Here is a 16425-nt window from a genome sequence, read left to right on the forward strand (position 1 = left end):
GAGAGCATTCGGAAGGTAAACTACTGAGGGTAAACTTCTGCAACATCTAAACCACACAATGGCGGCTGGCAAAGCGGGAAAGGCTTCCGGCAAAGTGAAGCTGAAGGCGGTGTCGCGTTCCGCCCGAGCAGGATTGCAGTTCCCTGTCGGGCGTATACATCGCCATTTGAAAACCCGAACGACAAGCCACGGACGCGTTGGTGCTACCGCTGCCGTATACTCGGCCGCCATCCTGGAATACCTCACGGCCGAGGTGCTAGAACTGGCTGGTAACGCTTCGAAAGACCTCAAAGTGAAGCGTATTACACCGAGACATCTGCAGTTGGCTATTCGTGGTGACGAAGAACTGGATGGGTTGATTAAAGCGACGATTGCCGGCGGTGGTGTCATTCCACACATCCACAAATCACTGATTGGCAAGAAGGGTGTACCCGAGTAAGGAGGGTCCAGTTGGTGCGCAGGATGCTTGACCATCATATTCCTTCCTGACGGAAGGTTTGCATCCGCTTCCAAAAATAAGCTAACACATACTATACACTAATGTAACTAGCACGAAAGAACGATGCGCTTGGAATAGTTAGGTACATATTTATCAGCCTAGTTTAGATGCGCGAAGAAACAGAAAAAATACAAAACATAGAAAAGAGGGAATAGAAGAACAGCATCATGAATTTTCCCGTAACTCGAATAACTCGTTACACTCTGAATAGGCGAACTAATAGAAAACTGAACGAGTACGTTGCATTTATCAGCCTAGTTTAGATGCGCGAAGAAACAGAAAAAATACAAAACATAGAAAAGAGGGAATAGAAGAACAGCATCATGAATTTTCCCGTAACTCGAATAACTCGTTACACTCTGAATAGGCGAACTAATAGAAAACTGAACGAGTACGTTGCATTTATCAGCCTAGTTTAGATGCGCAAAGAAACAGAAAAAATACAAAACATAGAAAAGAAGGAATAGAAGAACAGCATCATGAATTTTCCCGTAACTCGAATAACTCGTTACACTCTGAATAGGCGAACTAATAGAAAACTGAACGAGTACGTTAAACAAAGATATGTAGAAATGAAAGAGTGATTGAAATAAAATGCTACATGACACCATTCCTACCCTACCAGTGGTAGAAACAGCACACGTTTGCATGTCGCAAGTTTGTTTTAACAGAAAGAATTTTCATCAAGCGCCCCTTCCGATTTTTGAGAACTTGACGAAAGCGCCTTAAAAACAATTACGTTCGGTTACAAGATCCCCGGAGTGCTTGTCCCAAGATTTTTAAGATTTTATTTGGTCGCCTTGAGGTTGTGCTTTGAATGATCAACTTTAACACCCAAGTCTGTTTGATAAAATAATTGATTGATTTGAATAAAACTCCGTCAAGAACACAACAACTCCCGGTCATGAATGTAATCCTGCGTTTTATTGTTACTATATTATACCCCACACTTCCTCGAATGCGGAACATACTTTCGTACAAGTTAATGCGGCCGATAAGGGATAGTTGCTGATCGATACGGCACCCTCCGTGTAGTCTAAGTTCAAATTACCATGGGCAAACGCACCAATGACCAACGTAATCGGTTCATCTTTCTCCGGCACCAGTTCCTTGGCGTTCTTCACCTGATTAGCGCTGTATGACATGGCGAACTTACGGCACCCTACCGGCAGATGGTTGGTGATTGGATTCTTAATAATTCTTATCAACTTTTTCTGCGAATCTGCGGCTTTTACCGAAAATTTGTGAAGCAGTTGTACTGAAAGTATAGCAAACCATGCTCAGTTAGTTAGCGTGGTCACAGCCTGTCCACATCTGTAAAGCTTACCCATAAGACCAGCGAATCGCTTGAATGTTCGTGGTACTCTAGTTTGTGGATCTATTTCGATCAACACATTCTTCTCCGTTTTTATGAAGACTTGTAGCAGTCCGGCCCTATTCAGAGGTGAGTCCATCAGCATCAAAAGCGATTGGTGCGTAATGTCTGGCCGGCAGCTTCCCGGATCACGATTATTTTTCTTCAATATATTGATATGATCGTCACAGTTGAGCAGTTCAAACGCTGGTCCTACCTGCAAGAGCAAAAGGAGAACTTTAGTGTATCTACGAAAAGTGGCCGCAGCTTCGCAGCACTTACCTTAACGGACTCAAGCTGTGCGCCTTCGAGAACGATGATTAACCTTCGCTCGTTTGCCCGGATGTGGCTTGTGTTCATGTGTTTTGCCGGCAAATCATACTCTCCATCTTGTGCCTCCGAGCCTCCAGCGGCAGAACGTCTCTTACCCATTTTTGTTTAACACCCTACACCGCACAAGAACTATTTCCGAACGTACTAGATTCCTGTGAATTACCTTGAAACTCGTATTAAACAACAGAAAACACGCGGATTTTGTAAACAGTCAACTGCTGAATGGAGCTGTCAGATCAGGCAGCATTTTGACAGTGGATTGTGTTTATTTACGAAAACGGCCTGATTTCGGTAATTTTTGTTCGTTTTTTCAGAAATTGGGAATAAAACCAGCAATTTAAGTAAAATTGTACTCACACACTGCACACAAAAATTGTATGGCTGACATTACATAATTACAAGACTATCGGCTGCTGATTAACGCATATACTCTCTCGAGACTGTTTTTACAGGTCCCCAGGATGATGGGTACAAATGGTCATAGCTACTGCTTTCAACGAGCACGCAAAAGTCTTTTCCTGTTGTTACGGAACCATGAACATCCAATATCCTTTGCAAATTACTCCAGAAACAGCGGGCCGACCAGACGTCGTGTGGTGGTAACTGGGCTTGGAGTTGTATCGCCGGTTGGCTGCAGTGTGGAAACGGCTTGGCAAACGATTCTGTCAGGCCAATCCAAAATAGGCCGATTGGTCGGAGAGCAATACGAAAAACTTCCGTGTCGTGTAGCGGGCACGATCGACACGGGCCATATTGATGTAGAGAAATGTTTCTCCAAAACGGAGCTAAAAACCATGGCGCGAGCTACCGCATTTGCACTGATTGCCGCCAAGGAATCACTCGCAATGGCAGCATGGACACCGGCGATTGACGATGAAGAATCCTGCCAGCGGACGGGCGTGGCTATCGGCATGGGTATGGTGGATCTGATGGACATATGCGAAACAAACGAGGCACTCAGGAAGGGTTACAATAGGGTCAGTCCCTTTTTTATTCCACGCATCTTACCCAACATGCCGGCCGGTCAGCTTAGCATACGGTACGGGTTTCGTGGGCCCAACCATGCCGTTTCGACGGCATGTGCGACGGGTGCTCATGCAGTCGGCGATGCGTTTCGCTTCATACAGCACGGTGATGCGGACGTGATGGTGTGTGGCGGTGCGGAAGCATGCATCAGTCCGCTGGGCATCGCTGGGTTCTGCCGATTGCGGGCTCTTAGTACCGGGTTTAACGATGAGCCGATGGCATCGTCCAGACCGTTCGATGAGCGTCGCGATGGATTTGTTATGGGTGAAGGATCAGCCATTTTTGTGCTCGAAGAATTGGAACATGCCAAACGACGGGGAGCTGAAATTTACGCCGAGATACTCGGCTACGGATTGTCTGGCGATGCATCTCATCTGACGGCACCACGGGAAGATGGTACGGGAGCTCTTCTGGCCATGAGACGAGCGATTGCCGATGCGGGTAGAACGGTAGCAGACATCGGGTATATCAACGCGCATGCCACGTCCACTCCGATCGGGGACGCAATAGAGGCACGCTCAATAAGAACACTTTTTGGCGAGCATATCGGTTCTGTGGCAGTTTCGTCCACCAAGGGAGCCCATGGACATCTGTTGGGTGCGGCAGGTAATTTGGAAGCGTTGTTTGTTGTGATGGCCTGCAAGCACGGTGTGCTTCCTCCGACGGTTAACTTGGAGAAGGTAACAGATGATATGGCTGGTTTGCATTATGTGGCCAACCGATCCGAACCATGGGAAGGTAATCGGCGTCGAATCGCGTTGAAAAACTCGTTCGGCTTCGGTGGCACCAATGCTTGCCTCTGTATTGGTGAGTATGGCGAATAAAATGTTTCTTTTACCTTTTGTGACTTTTCTTGTGTTTTTTGTGCGATTTATGCCTTTTTCGTTCACGCGACTGTGAACGCTCACGGGAACGGCTTCGGTGACGTTTTTTCTTCTTGTGGCTACGTTCTGGGTCGGGTGAATGCGAACGAGATTTACGGGCGAGTTTCGATTTTTTGCCATTGCTCTTAACGTTTCCTTGTTTGGTGTGTGAAGATTGTCGGAAATGATGGGCCAAAGCATCGGTTTGTACCTGTATCAAATGTCTCACTTCTTCCTTGTACGTTAACGGTTTTTTGGACACTCTATGTTTCGGGTTTCGTCTTCGCGCATCACGTTCCATTGCTGCTATTTCTGTAAGCGAAGCGACCTTTTCCTCAGATTGTGCATCACGCTTAAACCTACGGGACAGTAACGTATAGAAAAAGATTAAATATTGAGCAGAAACCGCTAAAATCTTATTTGTTTGTTACCTTATCTTGATTTCCGGCACATCGGGTGGTTTGGTAGTGTTTTTCAGCACATGATTATACAAAGACAGACGTTCATCTCGCGTAAAATTTACATGCAAATCTTCCAGGTTTGACGGTGGGTTGCGGTTCACAAGCTCTTCTAGCGGAACGCCTAATTCAAATGATGAATTTAGATACACATCTTCCAATATTGCTTCCGCTTGTTTAAGGTTATCTGCAAAACGTTCAAGAGAACAAGAAAATCAATTTAAATCACGGTGCAAAACTTGATAGATTTCTTTACCTAGTCGAATACAACTAGAACTGTTCGTAGCTTGAAAGGATGCAGGAAATGTATCGTGTGAGTTCAATTCAGCTTTCGCTTCTTCAACGCCGTCCTTTTGTTTGATGCCATTCTGTAAAAGGAAGATGCTCAAACTGCTGTTTCCATATGCGAGCAAACCAACTTACCGCATGTTGAACACTTTCTTTACTCCATCCAATACTATCTAGCAGGCTCTTGATTCTACGCTCTGATTCGCTAATAAACGATTTTAATTCTGCTATTGCGAGTTTTCGTGTTTCCATGGCATTGCTGAATAGGAAAGTGCCGCCGTTTATTGCCACAAGCGTAAACAACAACAATGCGCCCAAATATACAGCTGACTTTGACAACTAGTTTCGAAATGCAATTTCGTTGGACAGGGGTAGGAATTGCTTTTCGAATTTATATTTTAAGTCAAGTTCTGGAGATTCCCTTTTTTAAATTGATATGAAGTCAGCCATCCAAGAAAAGCTATCAAAAATGTGCTCATGCTGTTAATAAACGGATCGGAGAGGGGACACATTCAACCATAGCTTAAATAAAACAAACATAACACATTTATTTCACAGATATGCATCACTTTCGAAAGTTGGAACCTTCTTTAAAACTCATCGTGAAAACTTTCCGCCGTATGGATCATCTTCGAGGATATGAATATTGCCGAGCTGGCCAGCACCTGCAATACAAATAGACAGTTAACATAGCTATGAATGCATACCGAGACGCCTAACAAATGCCAATGCTTTCTCTTACCTCGTGCATTACAAGTTTCTTATCACTGTTTGCGTCTGCTAGAGAGAATAACGTCGAAGCTTCCTGGATGGCGTAGCGTGGATGCCGTGGATCAACGTACGACAGCAGTTCCCCTCGGTCCGCTTTACCGTCGCGGTTTTTGTCGATTACCTTCGCGAACTCTTCCTTCCGTTCGCGTACGTTCTGCGAAAGGATGAACTTTTTGCCCTCGCCCAGATCCGTCGTTTGAACGTCGGAAAATTCCTCCACCGTCAACAGATCATCACCGTCCACATCGAACTGGCGCAGTATGTCGTCAACCAGGTTCAGCAAATTAACCGTGCTAGATTCCGGATGCCGGAACGATAGGAACTCATCCAGTGTCAAGCTGAGCGGATCGGTACGGGCCGCTTCCATCCAGTGCGCCTTGTCTCGTGCAATCGATTCCTTTATCTTGCGATCCAGCTTATCAAACATAGCCTTCTTCATGTGGCTGTCCCCTTGGATGCCTTTGGTACGCAACCAGTAACTTTGATACTCGTCCCAGCTCACAAGACCATCGCGCGGTTTATGGTCAATCTCGACAAACATGATTGGATTGCTACGAATGGCTTCATCGATGTGTTCGCGAATTTTAAAATTTATAAACTTTGCCAACTCTTGCACGGTCAGATGCTTGTCACCATTCGTATCGGCTCTGGAATGAAAAAGGCGAACAAAAGCTCATTAACCGAGTTAAACAAGAGCTAAACAAGAACATTTTCTTACTTAGCGAATGCCGCGGACAACTCTTTGACGACACTCTCCTCCAGCTTACGGTACACGAGCGGGGCCGGGGGCACGTTTGGGCTTTTGTTGGAGACAACACTGTTGGGCCCATGTTCGCCTTTTCGCATCTTTCCATCACTTTGCCCTCGGGAGGAAAACACCAACACCAGGATGCAGAGGATGAATAGCACATACAGCACCACCGGAAACAGCGTCGACCAGCGTGGAACATTACGCAAGAACTTTGCGGGTTTTGCCATCGAACGTTTTAAAGCGGAACCGCGTTCGAAAACGAAGGACAGAAACTTTTACTTTCGTTCGTGTGTTTTTTCTCTCGTTTCGGTGTATGCTACCCGTTTGCGGTCGCACACGTTGCAATGTGAAAGTAGGGAAGCGAGTTCCACGTCGTTTAGATCACGGAACAAGTTATCTGCTTCCTGGTCCGGTTGCACCGTTCAGTTTTACCAATCCCATCGTTGCTAACCTTACCAAATTTTAGCATAACACAACAAGTCGAATAGATCCCACACTTTTTTGGCTGACAATGCACGGCAGATGAAAGCTTTTTGGCTGGTTTTTGGTTTTGTTTGTTGCAGAAAAGCTGCGAATGTTTATGTTTTCTCGCATGCTTTGTGACTGCTATGCGTCTCTTTCTGGCTGCGGGCGAGGTGCGTGAGCGATGGAAAGCATTTTCTATGCTACATGCGAAGCGTTCGTACGCAGTTGCACCAGTGCGCTCCCACACACACACACATACAACACAATCGCGAAGCGTTTTTAACTCAACGACCCCGGAAAGTATGCAATGTTCATTGCACGGTGCACTATGGTCCAGCTAAACTTATACGAGATTTTTTTACAATGTTGTTATAAGTGACCGATGGTCTACACGACGCGCTTTTAGAAGGTTTTACACGCTCGCGCTTTAATCATGATAGCTGTTGCAGAATGAGAATGTATTATGATGGTTACCGGCCGTAATTTATATGTTGTTTATACTGCAATATTGCTAAAATGCTATGATAGAATGCAATTAATATAAAATAAAGGCAGACGAATCCCTTGAGTAAATTAACCGTTATATATAACCCAAGTTTAAATAACATTTACATTCGTTTACTTCGTCTACCATACTATTAGCACACTGGCCACTGATCACTGTAAATGGTCGGTAAGAAATGGATCAAGGATCATTGCGCGGAAGGCAATGCACGTGCCTGCCGTTCTGCAGGCTAGAGAGAAGTTCTGATACCTTGGTATGCTCGTAATTTCTGGTAACAACATAGGCAACGATATGCGGAAACATATTGTTATGAGGAATGGTTTTAAAAAATCCTGCAATTCAGAAGAATTCAACAAGACTCGATATTCAACATATTTCGCATTCTGATACGTCCTCTAGTCCGCTACGGCGTTGACTCTTGGGTGTTATGGATGCCAACGCTCTGGCTATTTTCGATCGCTAGAAGGTATAACCTTAACTAGCATAAGGTAGCTGGAGCACGTAATGAGGATGCCGGGATCATCAGGAAAGTGGTCGTAAACGACTTTTTCGAAACGAGATTTAGATCAAGTGGAGCTGAACCTATGCGAGATTTGATACAGCCGAGTATGGAGGAATACAGTCTCGGATCGAGTTTCTTTGAAAGGGATTAATGACCTTGCCTTGTCTGTATGATGTGCTGAACTTTGACCGAGCCGGGAAGCACACGGCTACTGGGTCCTACACGCAAGGCTGACTGTTTAGATATTCAAGTGCGCACGTAGATTCGCAAATTTTGATGCCAAATAATATTCGCACATACTGATGAACGCAACATTCAATCTTCGTTTAGTTCAAACGACATCGTTTTGCAAGATGATAATCTTCAGATACCAATTCACCACCACAGTGAGCGATTGCCAAAATTTAAATGGCATGACCTGTCCTTGAATATAATTGGTTAACCCCCGATTTGACCCTACGACATTTCCACTCCTTGCGAACAACAAACAATCAAAAGCGACAAAAACAATATTTCAGATAAGAATACGTCGTCTTGAAATTTTAACTTTAATAGCAGATTTGAAAAACAATTTATGATATTAATGTGGTTAGTTTAAATATCCAATACATAACTCTATCGATCATAAGCCACGGCAGGTAAGTTCATTGTTCACTTACGGGCCTTTTAAGAAAGCTAAATAAAAATAACAATGAGAAACTGGTTGTAAACCATCCTGCTGAAGCACGATCGTAAAGGCACTTATCCGACTCTACAAAAAGCGAAAATTAATCCCCCAAAGCCGGGAGACGATTAACGATAGCGATGAGCACGAAACGTGTTGAGATGAAGGAAAAATGGCTATAATTTGAGGTATGCTGAATAAAAACTGGTCCTACAGCTCCGGAGAACCTGTGCTGATCTTCTTGATGGTTGGATTATCAGTCAGTGTAGTCTTTATTCGTGGGGGACAGAACGACCCGGTGTGTTTCGCTGTGTTTTGCCAGTCGCTGTTGAGATCTAACCGATTCAACTTCTTGTTCCGCTACGTGCATTGTTGGTGCCGAAAATGGCAGGATTTGCGAAATACTGCGTGATCCTGCTCTTGACCATACACAAAACGATCGCACAAGGTGATACGATCAAAGCGCAATTGTTAAGAAACTAAACAATGAGGTGTGTGTGTTTATTTTTTTGTTATTCCTCCAGGTGGTCAACCGTGCTATACTAATTCAGGTGCAGCAGGTGTATGCGTATCATCCTGTCCCATCCCTTACCAGCTGAACATTAATCCGTTCGGGTTTTTCGGTGGCGCTGGACGGGGATGTCAGAGTTTCTTTGGGTTTGTCAATTACTGCTGCTCGGCAGCAGCTTTTTCCAGCACTACTTTACCACCAGCAGCCCCACCAACGACAGCACAATCGTTCGAAAGTTTCACTGTCGCTTCCGAGACTAGCAGTCCCTCCACGGTATGTATTGCGGAAGTTTACTGAGATGCGTTTGATGCTCAGTGTGAGTTCTTGTGCAGCCAGAGTCCACCGTTTCGACCACGGTCCGTTCGACAACGATTCGCACCACGACACCGGTAATGCTTCAAAACCGTTTGGCAAGTGATCCAAAGTTCGACAGTCCGGCGGTTCTGCTTACCCCAGAGCGGGGCTGCGGTGTGAGCGATGTTGAGCACAATCGAATTGTCGGTGGTGTACCGGCCGCACTGAACGGATGGCCCTGGATGGCATTAGTCGGTTACACGGGAGATTTTGGCGACGTTGATTTCGCTTGTGGAGGTTCGCTTATTACCGATCGGCATGTTCTTACTGCGGCCCACTGTATTTTACGCTCACTGTAAGTTGCAATAAACTTTGACTTGATTTGAGTATGATGTCAAACAATTATTACGTGTAATTGCAGGTCCCTGGTGCGGCTAGGAGAACACGATACGAGCAATCAAACGGAGTCAGCACACATTGATGTAGCGGTGTACAAGGTACGGTGTGCGATCATCCACGGAGCAAAGCTTGTAGTTTCAATCATTAAAAAACGATCTCTCCTTTGCAGTACATCTCCCATCCATCTTACGATACGTTTGATGGACATTCGGATCTAGCCATATTGTACCTCACACATACGGTGGATTTCAACGGTACTTACCATGATCTGATGTTACCCGATCATTGTGCTTCACAGTAAATTCCGTCTGTTTTGCAGATCAAATCAAACCCATCTGTCTGCCTATGGCCGAACCGGTGCGCAGTACAGATTTTACCGGCTACAACCCATTCATAGCCGGTTGGGGCCGCACCAAGGAAACGGGTTTCGAATCGCAGGTACTCCAGGAGCTACAGATTCCCATACTGGAGAATGCAGAATGTAGCCAGCTGTACAAGAAGGTAAGGAAGCTGTTCTCCAAGAAACAGTTCAACGATGCTGTACTGTGTGCCGGGTTTCTGGAGGGTGGTAAGGATTCGTGCCAGGGCGATAGTGGCGGTCCGCTGATGTTGCCGTATCTCGTCAACAAGAAGTTCCACTACTTCCAAATCGGCATCGTGTCGTACGGTATCGGGTGTGCTCGGGCCGAGCTACCCGGAGTGTACACGCGGGTGGTCACATTCGTGGATTGGATCGTGGAACAGATAGGGAAAAATTAAACAACCAACCAATCCGCCTTCCGTTTGGATGTGAACGAAGAATTGAAAAACCCCTTGAACACTGAATGCGTATAACATTAGTAGATTAAAATCCGGTAAATATATTTGATTAACAAAGAGTTCGACAAATGATACACTAAAACAAAAAAGCCGAAACGTTACAAAGTAAAACATAAAGTTCGTATTATGATCACTGGTTACGTAGAAATTCTTTTATAAAGGAAAAGTGGTGTTTAGCGGAAGGAAATATAGCACCGAACCGATTTGATTTGTTCTGTTTTTTTCTCTCTCTCTCCTAGCTAAATAAGAGATTAAATTAATGTGTAAACACATTACGATGCAAAGCTATACCCGTGCGACCGCACTGTGGATAAAATATGAACGTACTGTTTTGCTCCATCTTCTCGCCCCTTGCTCTCTCGGTACACCGAAGGTTTCATTTGTCGCAACATTTGTCGAAGCACACATAAAGCTAATCATTAACGTTTTCGTTATTATTTTGGTTAATTAGACACTTGTTTCTGTTGGCTGTAGTTACGCGAATGTTACACGATTGTTATCATTATTCACCTACCAGTTGTTACAACTGCGATTCCTGCTACAGACAGCAGGGAGCGTATCAGCAGTACCGATCGGGCAGAACGCTTTGCTGCAGTGCGGAATCTAACGTCCCCTTTTCTTCTGTTCCGTTTAACGCTTGGTTACGCATACTATTCTACACTAAAACATGTTTCAACCGTCGTATATGTTCTAACTGCCTAGATATGAAGCTCGTCCACGACCACGTTTCCGTCGCAAAATGTTCAACACTTAGTTAGCTACGAATAAGTCTTTCGATACGTTTAAATATAGGTGACGCATTTACGCCTTCAAATTCGTAGATGATATATGCGTGTTTGCCATTGATATCTGTTGTGTTTATTTTGACTCTCTTTCTCTTTTCCATTTGCATTGGAGTTAGTGCTGTAAAAAACACTCACACGCTGCTTATTAAAACATGAAAACACTAGTATTACTAATCGTTCAAATTATTCGCGCTACGATTTCTTTTTTCCCTAAAACAATTAATTGAACAAACATCCTTCGTTCAAAACAGATCAACAAAAAAGAAAGAAAATAAGAAATCTGTGTTTGTTTTATAATTGGATTAAATTTACATTACAACCTTATCAACGGTGTAATATATATTGAAATCATGCGAAGTTGCAAATATATCTCTTGTGCTGCATTGTGTAAATTTGTGCAAAACGTTGTACGTTACGTTAAATAATTTAAACTTCAGATTATTGCTCTGTTATGGCACAACGTCCAATGGCGACTGGTTTTGCTTTCGTTGCGATCGTTCCAATAGTTAATATTATAAAATTACGGTGCTTTGAGACACGCAAGAAAAAAATAAGGCTTTTAATAAAAATTGAATGCAGATGCATACCCAACAAATACCAGACGTTAGGGTGGCAGTTAATACACGGCTTAAGTGTGTAGTTCGCTTAACTTCACCATATGCCATCCGCAACAAACAATGAATATATTACGCTCCTGCTTACAGCAGGAAGTGGGGCACTTTGGCACTTAAAACATCCCTATCCGTGACCATGCACTTTAACGATTTAGTAGCTTACACGCTAAAAACATGGGTTAATGAGAGGGTTCTGTTTTTTCGAGTGTTTAGCATTTTTGCACGAGTTTGTTTGATCCGCACGTAGTTCTCGTACGCACACATTATTGAAAAGAATTGACTACGGAAAATGCATTAATTGCATTGATTACGATTCTTGGCCAGGAGCCTAGGGTGAGTCTGCTAGTACAGTGATGAGGAAATGGTGGTGGTAGTAAAAACAGATGGAACAGGCATTCACGCTACATTACAGCAGGCAGCACTTTTTCCTGTTCTTTCGCTTGCCCTTTTCGTCCACCAACGGCCGCTCAGACAGTTGAAACTTTCGCACAACACGCACGAGCTCGTGAAACGCTTGATCGACGTTAATGCGCAGCTTCGCGCTACACTCGATGTACGGGATTTTTAGCTGCCGGCTTAATTGTTGTGCCTCCTCCAGCGATACCACACGCTGGTGATCGAGATCCGATTTGTTGCCCACCATCAGCATTGGAAACTCGTCACGATCTTTCACCCGTAGTATTTGCTTGTGGAATTTGTATATCTCGTCAAAGCTGGCGTGATCGGTTACGGCAAACACCAACAGGAATCCTTCCCCGGAACGCATGTACTGTTCGCGCATCGCACTGAACTCTTCCTGGCCGGCCGTATCGAGAACTGGTGAGATAGAATTTAATGCATTAGGGTGGATATGTTTTAAGGATTAATATTTTTAAAGAGGTAATATACATTTAAACGCTCGAAACTGTTTTAAAAGGAAATACTGTTTTAAAGATAGAATATAGAGTGTAATTCTGTCTGAAAGTGGAAAAAATGCTATAATTGACGATTTTACAGGCCCTTCTGAAGGGCGGTTTTAGTCACCAGGTTTTAAAGTTTTAGTTATCGTTTCGTCAAATATCATCAGAATCTTATGTATTTCGCGTGGGGATGAGTTTATTGTTTAGGCTATAATTTCGCTATTTGTTAGAGTATATTGATTAGATTTTTGTTAAACATTATTCCTGAAAGCTTAAGGTATTGGACGTTTAAATAAAATCCCATTTTTCGAGCATGTTGAATGCACATCACACATTAAACAATATATTCAAACTTACTATCGAGCTTTGCAGGTACATCGTCGATGACGCATTGTTTGGTATAGGAATCCTCGATCGTAGGGTCATAGTCAGTCACAAAGTAGCTCTAAAGGAAAAGGAAGAAATTCAATTAAATGTGAGTAACATATTATGTAGAAAAGATCACTTTTAAATTTGAGCAAACATTAAAATATTCCAAACTAAAGTCACTAAAGTAAGAAAAACAGGACATTAGAGCCACAAGGAAAATATTTCATGGAAGATTCCGCTATTCCGCAATACAGAACAGCTTTGTGTTTGCGTATTTGATATCTTATTTATATTCCGCATCGTTTCAGTTCCCAGCCCATCCTATCCCGCAGCAGAATCGAAGATCTGTTCACGAAGATTGAAACATAATTCATGCTAGGTTAACATTTTCACAGCCACACATTCCATTGCCCATGCTACCCCATGCCGTGAAGTGCCGGAGTTCTCGCACCAAACGGCGTACCTATTTATAGCGTTTATGAACAATTATTGCAAATATTTATAGAACGGCCGTTCACTTTCATTCGCATTACTCATCGATGGTGTGCGTGTAATGAGTTGTTCAAGTCATGTTTGTACAACTGTTGAAAGGTAAACCCCGAATTTGTGTAAAGCAGAACGCCATTAGTAGGTCAAGATTTTAGCTCTGTTCTGGTGGACAATGAGTAGTTTAGCAAAATCTCAATATAATTCTAAAGGTACATGCTCCGAAAGATTAAGTCAAAGGGACAGCAAAACGAATAGCACGTCCTTCTATTACACACCAAGTACCATATGACGGGTGCATCACTAAGAATAGATACAACTTGTTGCACAGTGAATGTGGTTTTACCGTGAACCTTTACATAAAACTATTCATTAGCATCTGTTTTTCAAGGTTTCATATGAGCGTGTGTGCACAAGGAGATGGCTTTTTTGCTGCACAAGGTCTCGCGATCCGTTGGCCCCCCGTTGGTTTCGTACACGCCAGCAGCACCATTCGTTTCGTGTCAAAGCGCACCGTTTTGATCGCCCCCGAGCTGTTCATGGTCAGGGTGGACAGCATCATCATTTTCCCATATTTCTTTTCGCGTGCCACTTTCCGAGGTGTGACATGATCGAGCGCAACGATCGCGCTTAGAATGTTTCGCTTTCGGTTGCACACGTACAAAACCCCATCCCAAGAGCGATGAAAGCAAAGCAACCGCTGGTAGTATCAATGGTTGCTCGAATCGTATCGCTGATCTGCCTTTGGCTTGGCCATCAGCATGTGTCGATCGCGAAGAGTGACGAAATTGAACAAAAATGATGTGGGCGGTTAGCGAAGGGTATGCGATGGGGGCCCAACCCCACTGCCAACGGGGTCCGTTCGCACCGTTGCCGGATGACGTCGTCTTAACTTATGCGGTGAATTACAGCTTATGATTGGTTCGCGTGAAATGTATTTGCATGTACTGTCTCTGTCGCGCGATCACGCGCCACGGGAACGAGATTACGCGGGCGAAGATTGTTCGCCCGGTCGGAGAGCAGGTGGGGTGAATGGACGGAACCGAGGGAATCGATTTCCTTTCAAATGAGGCACGGTGAGCAAATCTGCGATAGCGAAATACTCTCGTTCGCAGCCGACCTGTTCCGTCCGTGCCTTATGATCCAAGGTGGATCTTATCTTCCGGATGCAACAAAACAGATGCTACTTGTTTCCGACAAACTTGCGCAAAAGATGCTGCCACTGTTGATGGTGCACTGTTTACGGGACTGCTAGTGGGTGGAATCGTTGCGATAGGCGCAATGTTTAGCTTAATGCTAAAAATACCTGAATGAATTGGATGGTGATAGCGGATTTGCCAACACCGCCTCCACCCACAACGACCAGCTTGAAGGTCTGTGCGTAGCCTGCATGCGTTTGGTTGTAACGGGACATTCTGGAACAGCCCTACCCGATTGGGTGGTGGAATGGAAATTGTGCGGGGCGTGATCGCGAATGCAGCTCGACACTGGTTTACATGCACACTTGGTGCGTACAAGCACGAAACACGGGTTGTGGGATGGGGAATACACAGGTGCACTGGGTAAAACAATCGAAATAAAACCAATAACCGACGGTGCGTTTACTAACAACAAAACGGAAACAAAATACAGTGCCACTTCTTTCGTCCGTGAGCGAGCACGGATAATCCGAATCGGTCGCCTGACGTTCGAATCTACCTGCATGTGTTTATAAGGACGTGTTTGGCTTTACAAATTATTTGCAAAATACAAATCTAAAATGTGCACAATAAATATAACAGCCGTTCTCCTAATTATTTCGCTAAAATTATCAGTTAACCAGTGTAAGGTATAAAAGATCCAATTAAACCTATTTTTGCATTTGCACACAGTTGTACACAACGTTGTTGCGTACAAGTGTTGAACAAAATTTACAGTGACCTGCATAACAATGGTGATCCATTTGCGGTGTTGCTATTTAATTCATTTGTTGTAATACATTATTTTTACGTCAATAATTTCGTTGATGTTAAATTGTTTATTTATTTCATTACGCAAAATAGTGCTTAAAAACTAAATTGTTTTCCAATGACTTATTTGAAGCATAAAATTTGACGCCAGGCATTGCATGAATGCAGGCGAAGACTGTTCGAATTTAATTACTCTGCAATAAATTACTGCACAGTAAGTTTCTAATTCAAATTTCATTAAAATGGATTCAAATTTCATTTAAATTTCATTGCAGGTGTTGACATTTTAATAAAATACGACCATATTCAAGCAAAACAAGCAATGTTTCGGTATATTCAACCTATTTGATAATACATCGGCCATTTTTAATGCTTTTAGTTTCACTTCTTTTTGAAGGGCCGGTTAGCATAGCAAAACACAACAGCATGGGTAATACTAGCTATTAACATAGTATCATAGCTTATTATGCTTGTGTTTTTATGGTATTGTACCGTATTGGTGTCCGCAGGGCGAAGTTTGGAGATCCCTGACATAAATTATCATCCTGCCATCATCACGTAAAGGTTTTTTGCCAATACTCCGAATCCATTGCATGCCCTACACAATGTCGAAAGTGTTTCGCACCAAATTGTACGTATAGAAAAACAATCCAACACAAAAAAATCACCCGAACAATTCAGCCATTAATACTTGCTCAAATAATCAGCAAACGATGGGCGATTTTGCGATGGGCAGAGATTTGCCCAGTTGAAGTTTAACTACTGCAGCATATAGATCTCGTACTTATTCGCACTCGTCTCACAACTTATTTCAAATCAAA

The 16425-nt window shown here is 43.6% G+C and overlaps 7 protein-coding genes across 8 annotated transcripts; 3 read left to right on the plus strand and 4 right to left on the minus strand.

Moving 5' to 3' along the window:
- The first annotated feature begins 37 nt into the window (after window positions 1-37).
- On the plus strand, window positions 38-1068 carry LOC128303578 (histone H2A.V-like). The gene has a single exon (XM_053040575.1). The coding sequence runs from the start codon at window positions 59-61 to the stop codon at window positions 437-439; it is 381 nt and encodes a 126-aa protein (XP_052896535.1). The 5' UTR covers window positions 38-58; the 3' UTR covers window positions 440-1068.
- A 335-nt stretch (window positions 1069-1403) lies between these two features.
- Window positions 1404-2413, minus strand: LOC128298979 (ribosomal RNA small subunit methyltransferase NEP1). Its single transcript, XM_053034807.1, has 3 exons — window positions 2136-2413; window positions 1827-2070; window positions 1404-1757 (listed from the first exon to the last, which is right to left on the minus strand). Exons 1-3 carry the CDS (start codon window positions 2283-2285, stop codon window positions 1432-1434), a joined length of 720 nt encoding a protein of 239 aa, XP_052890767.1. The 5' UTR covers window positions 2286-2413; the 3' UTR covers window positions 1404-1431.
- Window positions 2414-2447: 34 nt separating this feature from the next.
- LOC128298974 (3-oxoacyl-[acyl-carrier-protein] synthase, mitochondrial) lies at window positions 2448-4053 on the plus strand. Of its 2 annotated transcripts, none has more exons than XM_053034801.1 (2): window positions 2448-2561; window positions 2626-4053. In XM_053034801.1, the coding sequence occupies exon 2, from the start codon at window positions 2648-2650 to the stop codon at window positions 4034-4036; it is 1389 nt and encodes a 462-aa protein (XP_052890761.1). In that variant the 5' UTR covers window positions 2448-2561; window positions 2626-2647; the 3' UTR covers window positions 4037-4053. The 2 variants fall into 2 exon arrangements, with proteins under 2 accessions (XP_052890761.1, XP_052890760.1); XM_053034800.1 differs by having other exon boundaries at window positions 2460-2561; window positions 2639-4053.
- On the minus strand, window positions 4047-5102 carry LOC128298978 (nuclear speckle splicing regulatory protein 1-like). Its single transcript, XM_053034804.1, has 4 exons — window positions 4957-5102; window positions 4790-4901; window positions 4507-4720; window positions 4047-4434 (listed from the first exon to the last, which is right to left on the minus strand). Exons 1-4 carry the CDS (start codon window positions 5071-5073, stop codon window positions 4047-4049), a joined length of 831 nt encoding a protein of 276 aa, XP_052890764.1. The 5' UTR covers window positions 5074-5102.
- Window positions 5103-5381: 279 nt separating this feature from the next.
- LOC128298977 (45 kDa calcium-binding protein) lies at window positions 5382-6570 on the minus strand. The gene is made up of 3 exons (XM_053034803.1): window positions 6311-6570; window positions 5564-6239; window positions 5382-5486 (listed from the first exon to the last, which is right to left on the minus strand). The coding sequence occupies exons 1-3, from the start codon at window positions 6568-6570 to the stop codon at window positions 5412-5414; spliced, it is 1011 nt and encodes a 336-aa protein (XP_052890763.1). The 3' UTR covers window positions 5382-5411.
- A 2293-nt stretch (window positions 6571-8863) lies between these two features.
- LOC128298976 (venom protease-like) lies at window positions 8864-10507 on the plus strand. Its single transcript, XM_053034802.1, has 6 exons — window positions 8864-8927; window positions 9004-9263; window positions 9323-9639; window positions 9706-9781; window positions 9853-9937; window positions 10003-10507. The coding sequence occupies exons 1-6, from the start codon at window positions 8864-8866 to the stop codon at window positions 10440-10442; spliced, it is 1242 nt and encodes a 413-aa protein (XP_052890762.1). The 3' UTR covers window positions 10443-10507.
- Window positions 10508-10512: 5 nt separating this feature from the next.
- Window positions 10513-15294, minus strand: LOC128298980 (ras-like protein 2). The gene is made up of 3 exons (XM_053034808.1): window positions 14962-15294; window positions 13158-13245; window positions 10513-12717 (listed from the first exon to the last, which is right to left on the minus strand). Exons 1-3 carry the CDS (start codon window positions 15067-15069, stop codon window positions 12308-12310), a joined length of 606 nt encoding a protein of 201 aa, XP_052890768.1. The 5' UTR covers window positions 15070-15294; the 3' UTR covers window positions 10513-12307.
- Between the last annotated feature and the right edge of the window lie 1131 nt (window positions 15295-16425).

The sequence above is a fragment of the Anopheles moucheti genome, chromosome 2 (genome assembly GCF_943734755.1).
Source record: "Anopheles moucheti chromosome 2, idAnoMoucSN_F20_07, whole genome shotgun sequence".
NCBI lineage: Eukaryota > Metazoa > Arthropoda > Insecta > Diptera > Culicidae > Anopheles > Anopheles moucheti.

What these genes read in the sequence shown, in the direction of transcription:
- LOC128303578 (XM_053040575.1), top strand. Translation starts at nt 59, where the DNA reads ATGGCGGCTGGCAAAGCGGGAAAGGCTTCCGGCAAAGTGAAGCTGAAG.
- LOC128298979 (XM_053034807.1), bottom strand. Translation starts at nt 2,285, where the DNA reads ATGGGTAAGAGACGTTCTGCCGCTGGAGGCTCGGAGGCACAAGATGGA. An exon ending in CACAGCTTGAGTCCGTTAAG is followed by an intron (nt 2,071 to 2,135) that starts GTAAGTGCTGCG and finishes TTGCTCTTGCAG; the next exon opens with GTAGGACCAGCGTTTGAACT. An exon ending in GCGATTCGCTGGTCTTATGG is followed by an intron (nt 1,758 to 1,826) that starts GTAAGCTTTACA and finishes CTATACTTTCAG; the next exon opens with TACAACTGCTTCACAAATTT.
- LOC128298974 (XM_053034801.1), top strand. Translation starts at nt 2,648, where the DNA reads ATGATGGGTACAAATGGTCATAGCTACTGCTTTCAACGAGCACGCAAA.
- LOC128298978 (XM_053034804.1), bottom strand. Translation starts at nt 5,073, where the DNA reads ATGGAAACACGAAAACTCGCAATAGCAGAATTAAAATCGTTTATTAGC. An exon ending in AAGAAAGTGTTCAACATGCG is followed by an intron (nt 4,902 to 4,956) that starts GTAAGTTGGTTT and finishes TTCCTTTTACAG; the next exon opens with AATGGCATCAAACAAAAGGA. An exon ending in TTCTAGTTGTATTCGACTAG is followed by an intron (nt 4,721 to 4,789) that starts GTAAAGAAATCT and finishes AACGTTTTGCAG; the next exon opens with ATAACCTTAAACAAGCGGAA.
- LOC128298977 (XM_053034803.1), bottom strand. Translation starts at nt 6,570, where the DNA reads ATGGCAAAACCCGCAAAGTTCTTGCGTAATGTTCCACGCTGGTCGACG. An exon ending in TTGTCCGCGGCATTCGCTAA is followed by an intron (nt 6,240 to 6,310) that starts GTAAGAAAATGT and finishes TTTTCATTCCAG; the next exon opens with AGCCGATACGAATGGTGACA. An exon ending in AGAAACTTGTAATGCACGAG is followed by an intron (nt 5,487 to 5,563) that starts GTAAGAGAAAGC and finishes TTTGTATTGCAG; the next exon opens with GTGCTGGCCAGCTCGGCAAT.
- LOC128298976 (XM_053034802.1), top strand. Translation starts at nt 8,864, where the DNA reads ATGGCAGGATTTGCGAAATACTGCGTGATCCTGCTCTTGACCATACAC. An exon ending in TTGATGTAGCGGTGTACAAG is followed by an intron (nt 9,782 to 9,852) that starts GTACGGTGTGCG and finishes TCTCCTTTGCAG; the next exon opens with TACATCTCCCATCCATCTTA. An exon ending in ACATACGGTGGATTTCAACG is followed by an intron (nt 9,938 to 10,002) that starts GTACTTACCATG and finishes TCTGTTTTGCAG; the next exon opens with ATCAAATCAAACCCATCTGT.
- LOC128298980 (XM_053034808.1), bottom strand. Translation starts at nt 15,069, where the DNA reads ATGTCCCGTTACAACCAAACGCATGCAGGCTACGCACAGACCTTCAAG. An exon ending in TCACCATCCAATTCATTCAG is followed by an intron (nt 13,246 to 14,961) that starts GTATTTTTAGCA and finishes CTTTTCCTTTAG; the next exon opens with AGCTACTTTGTGACTGACTA. An exon ending in TGTACCTGCAAAGCTCGATA is followed by an intron (nt 12,718 to 13,157) that starts GTAAGTTTGAAT and finishes CTATCTCACCAG; the next exon opens with TTCTCGATACGGCCGGCCAG.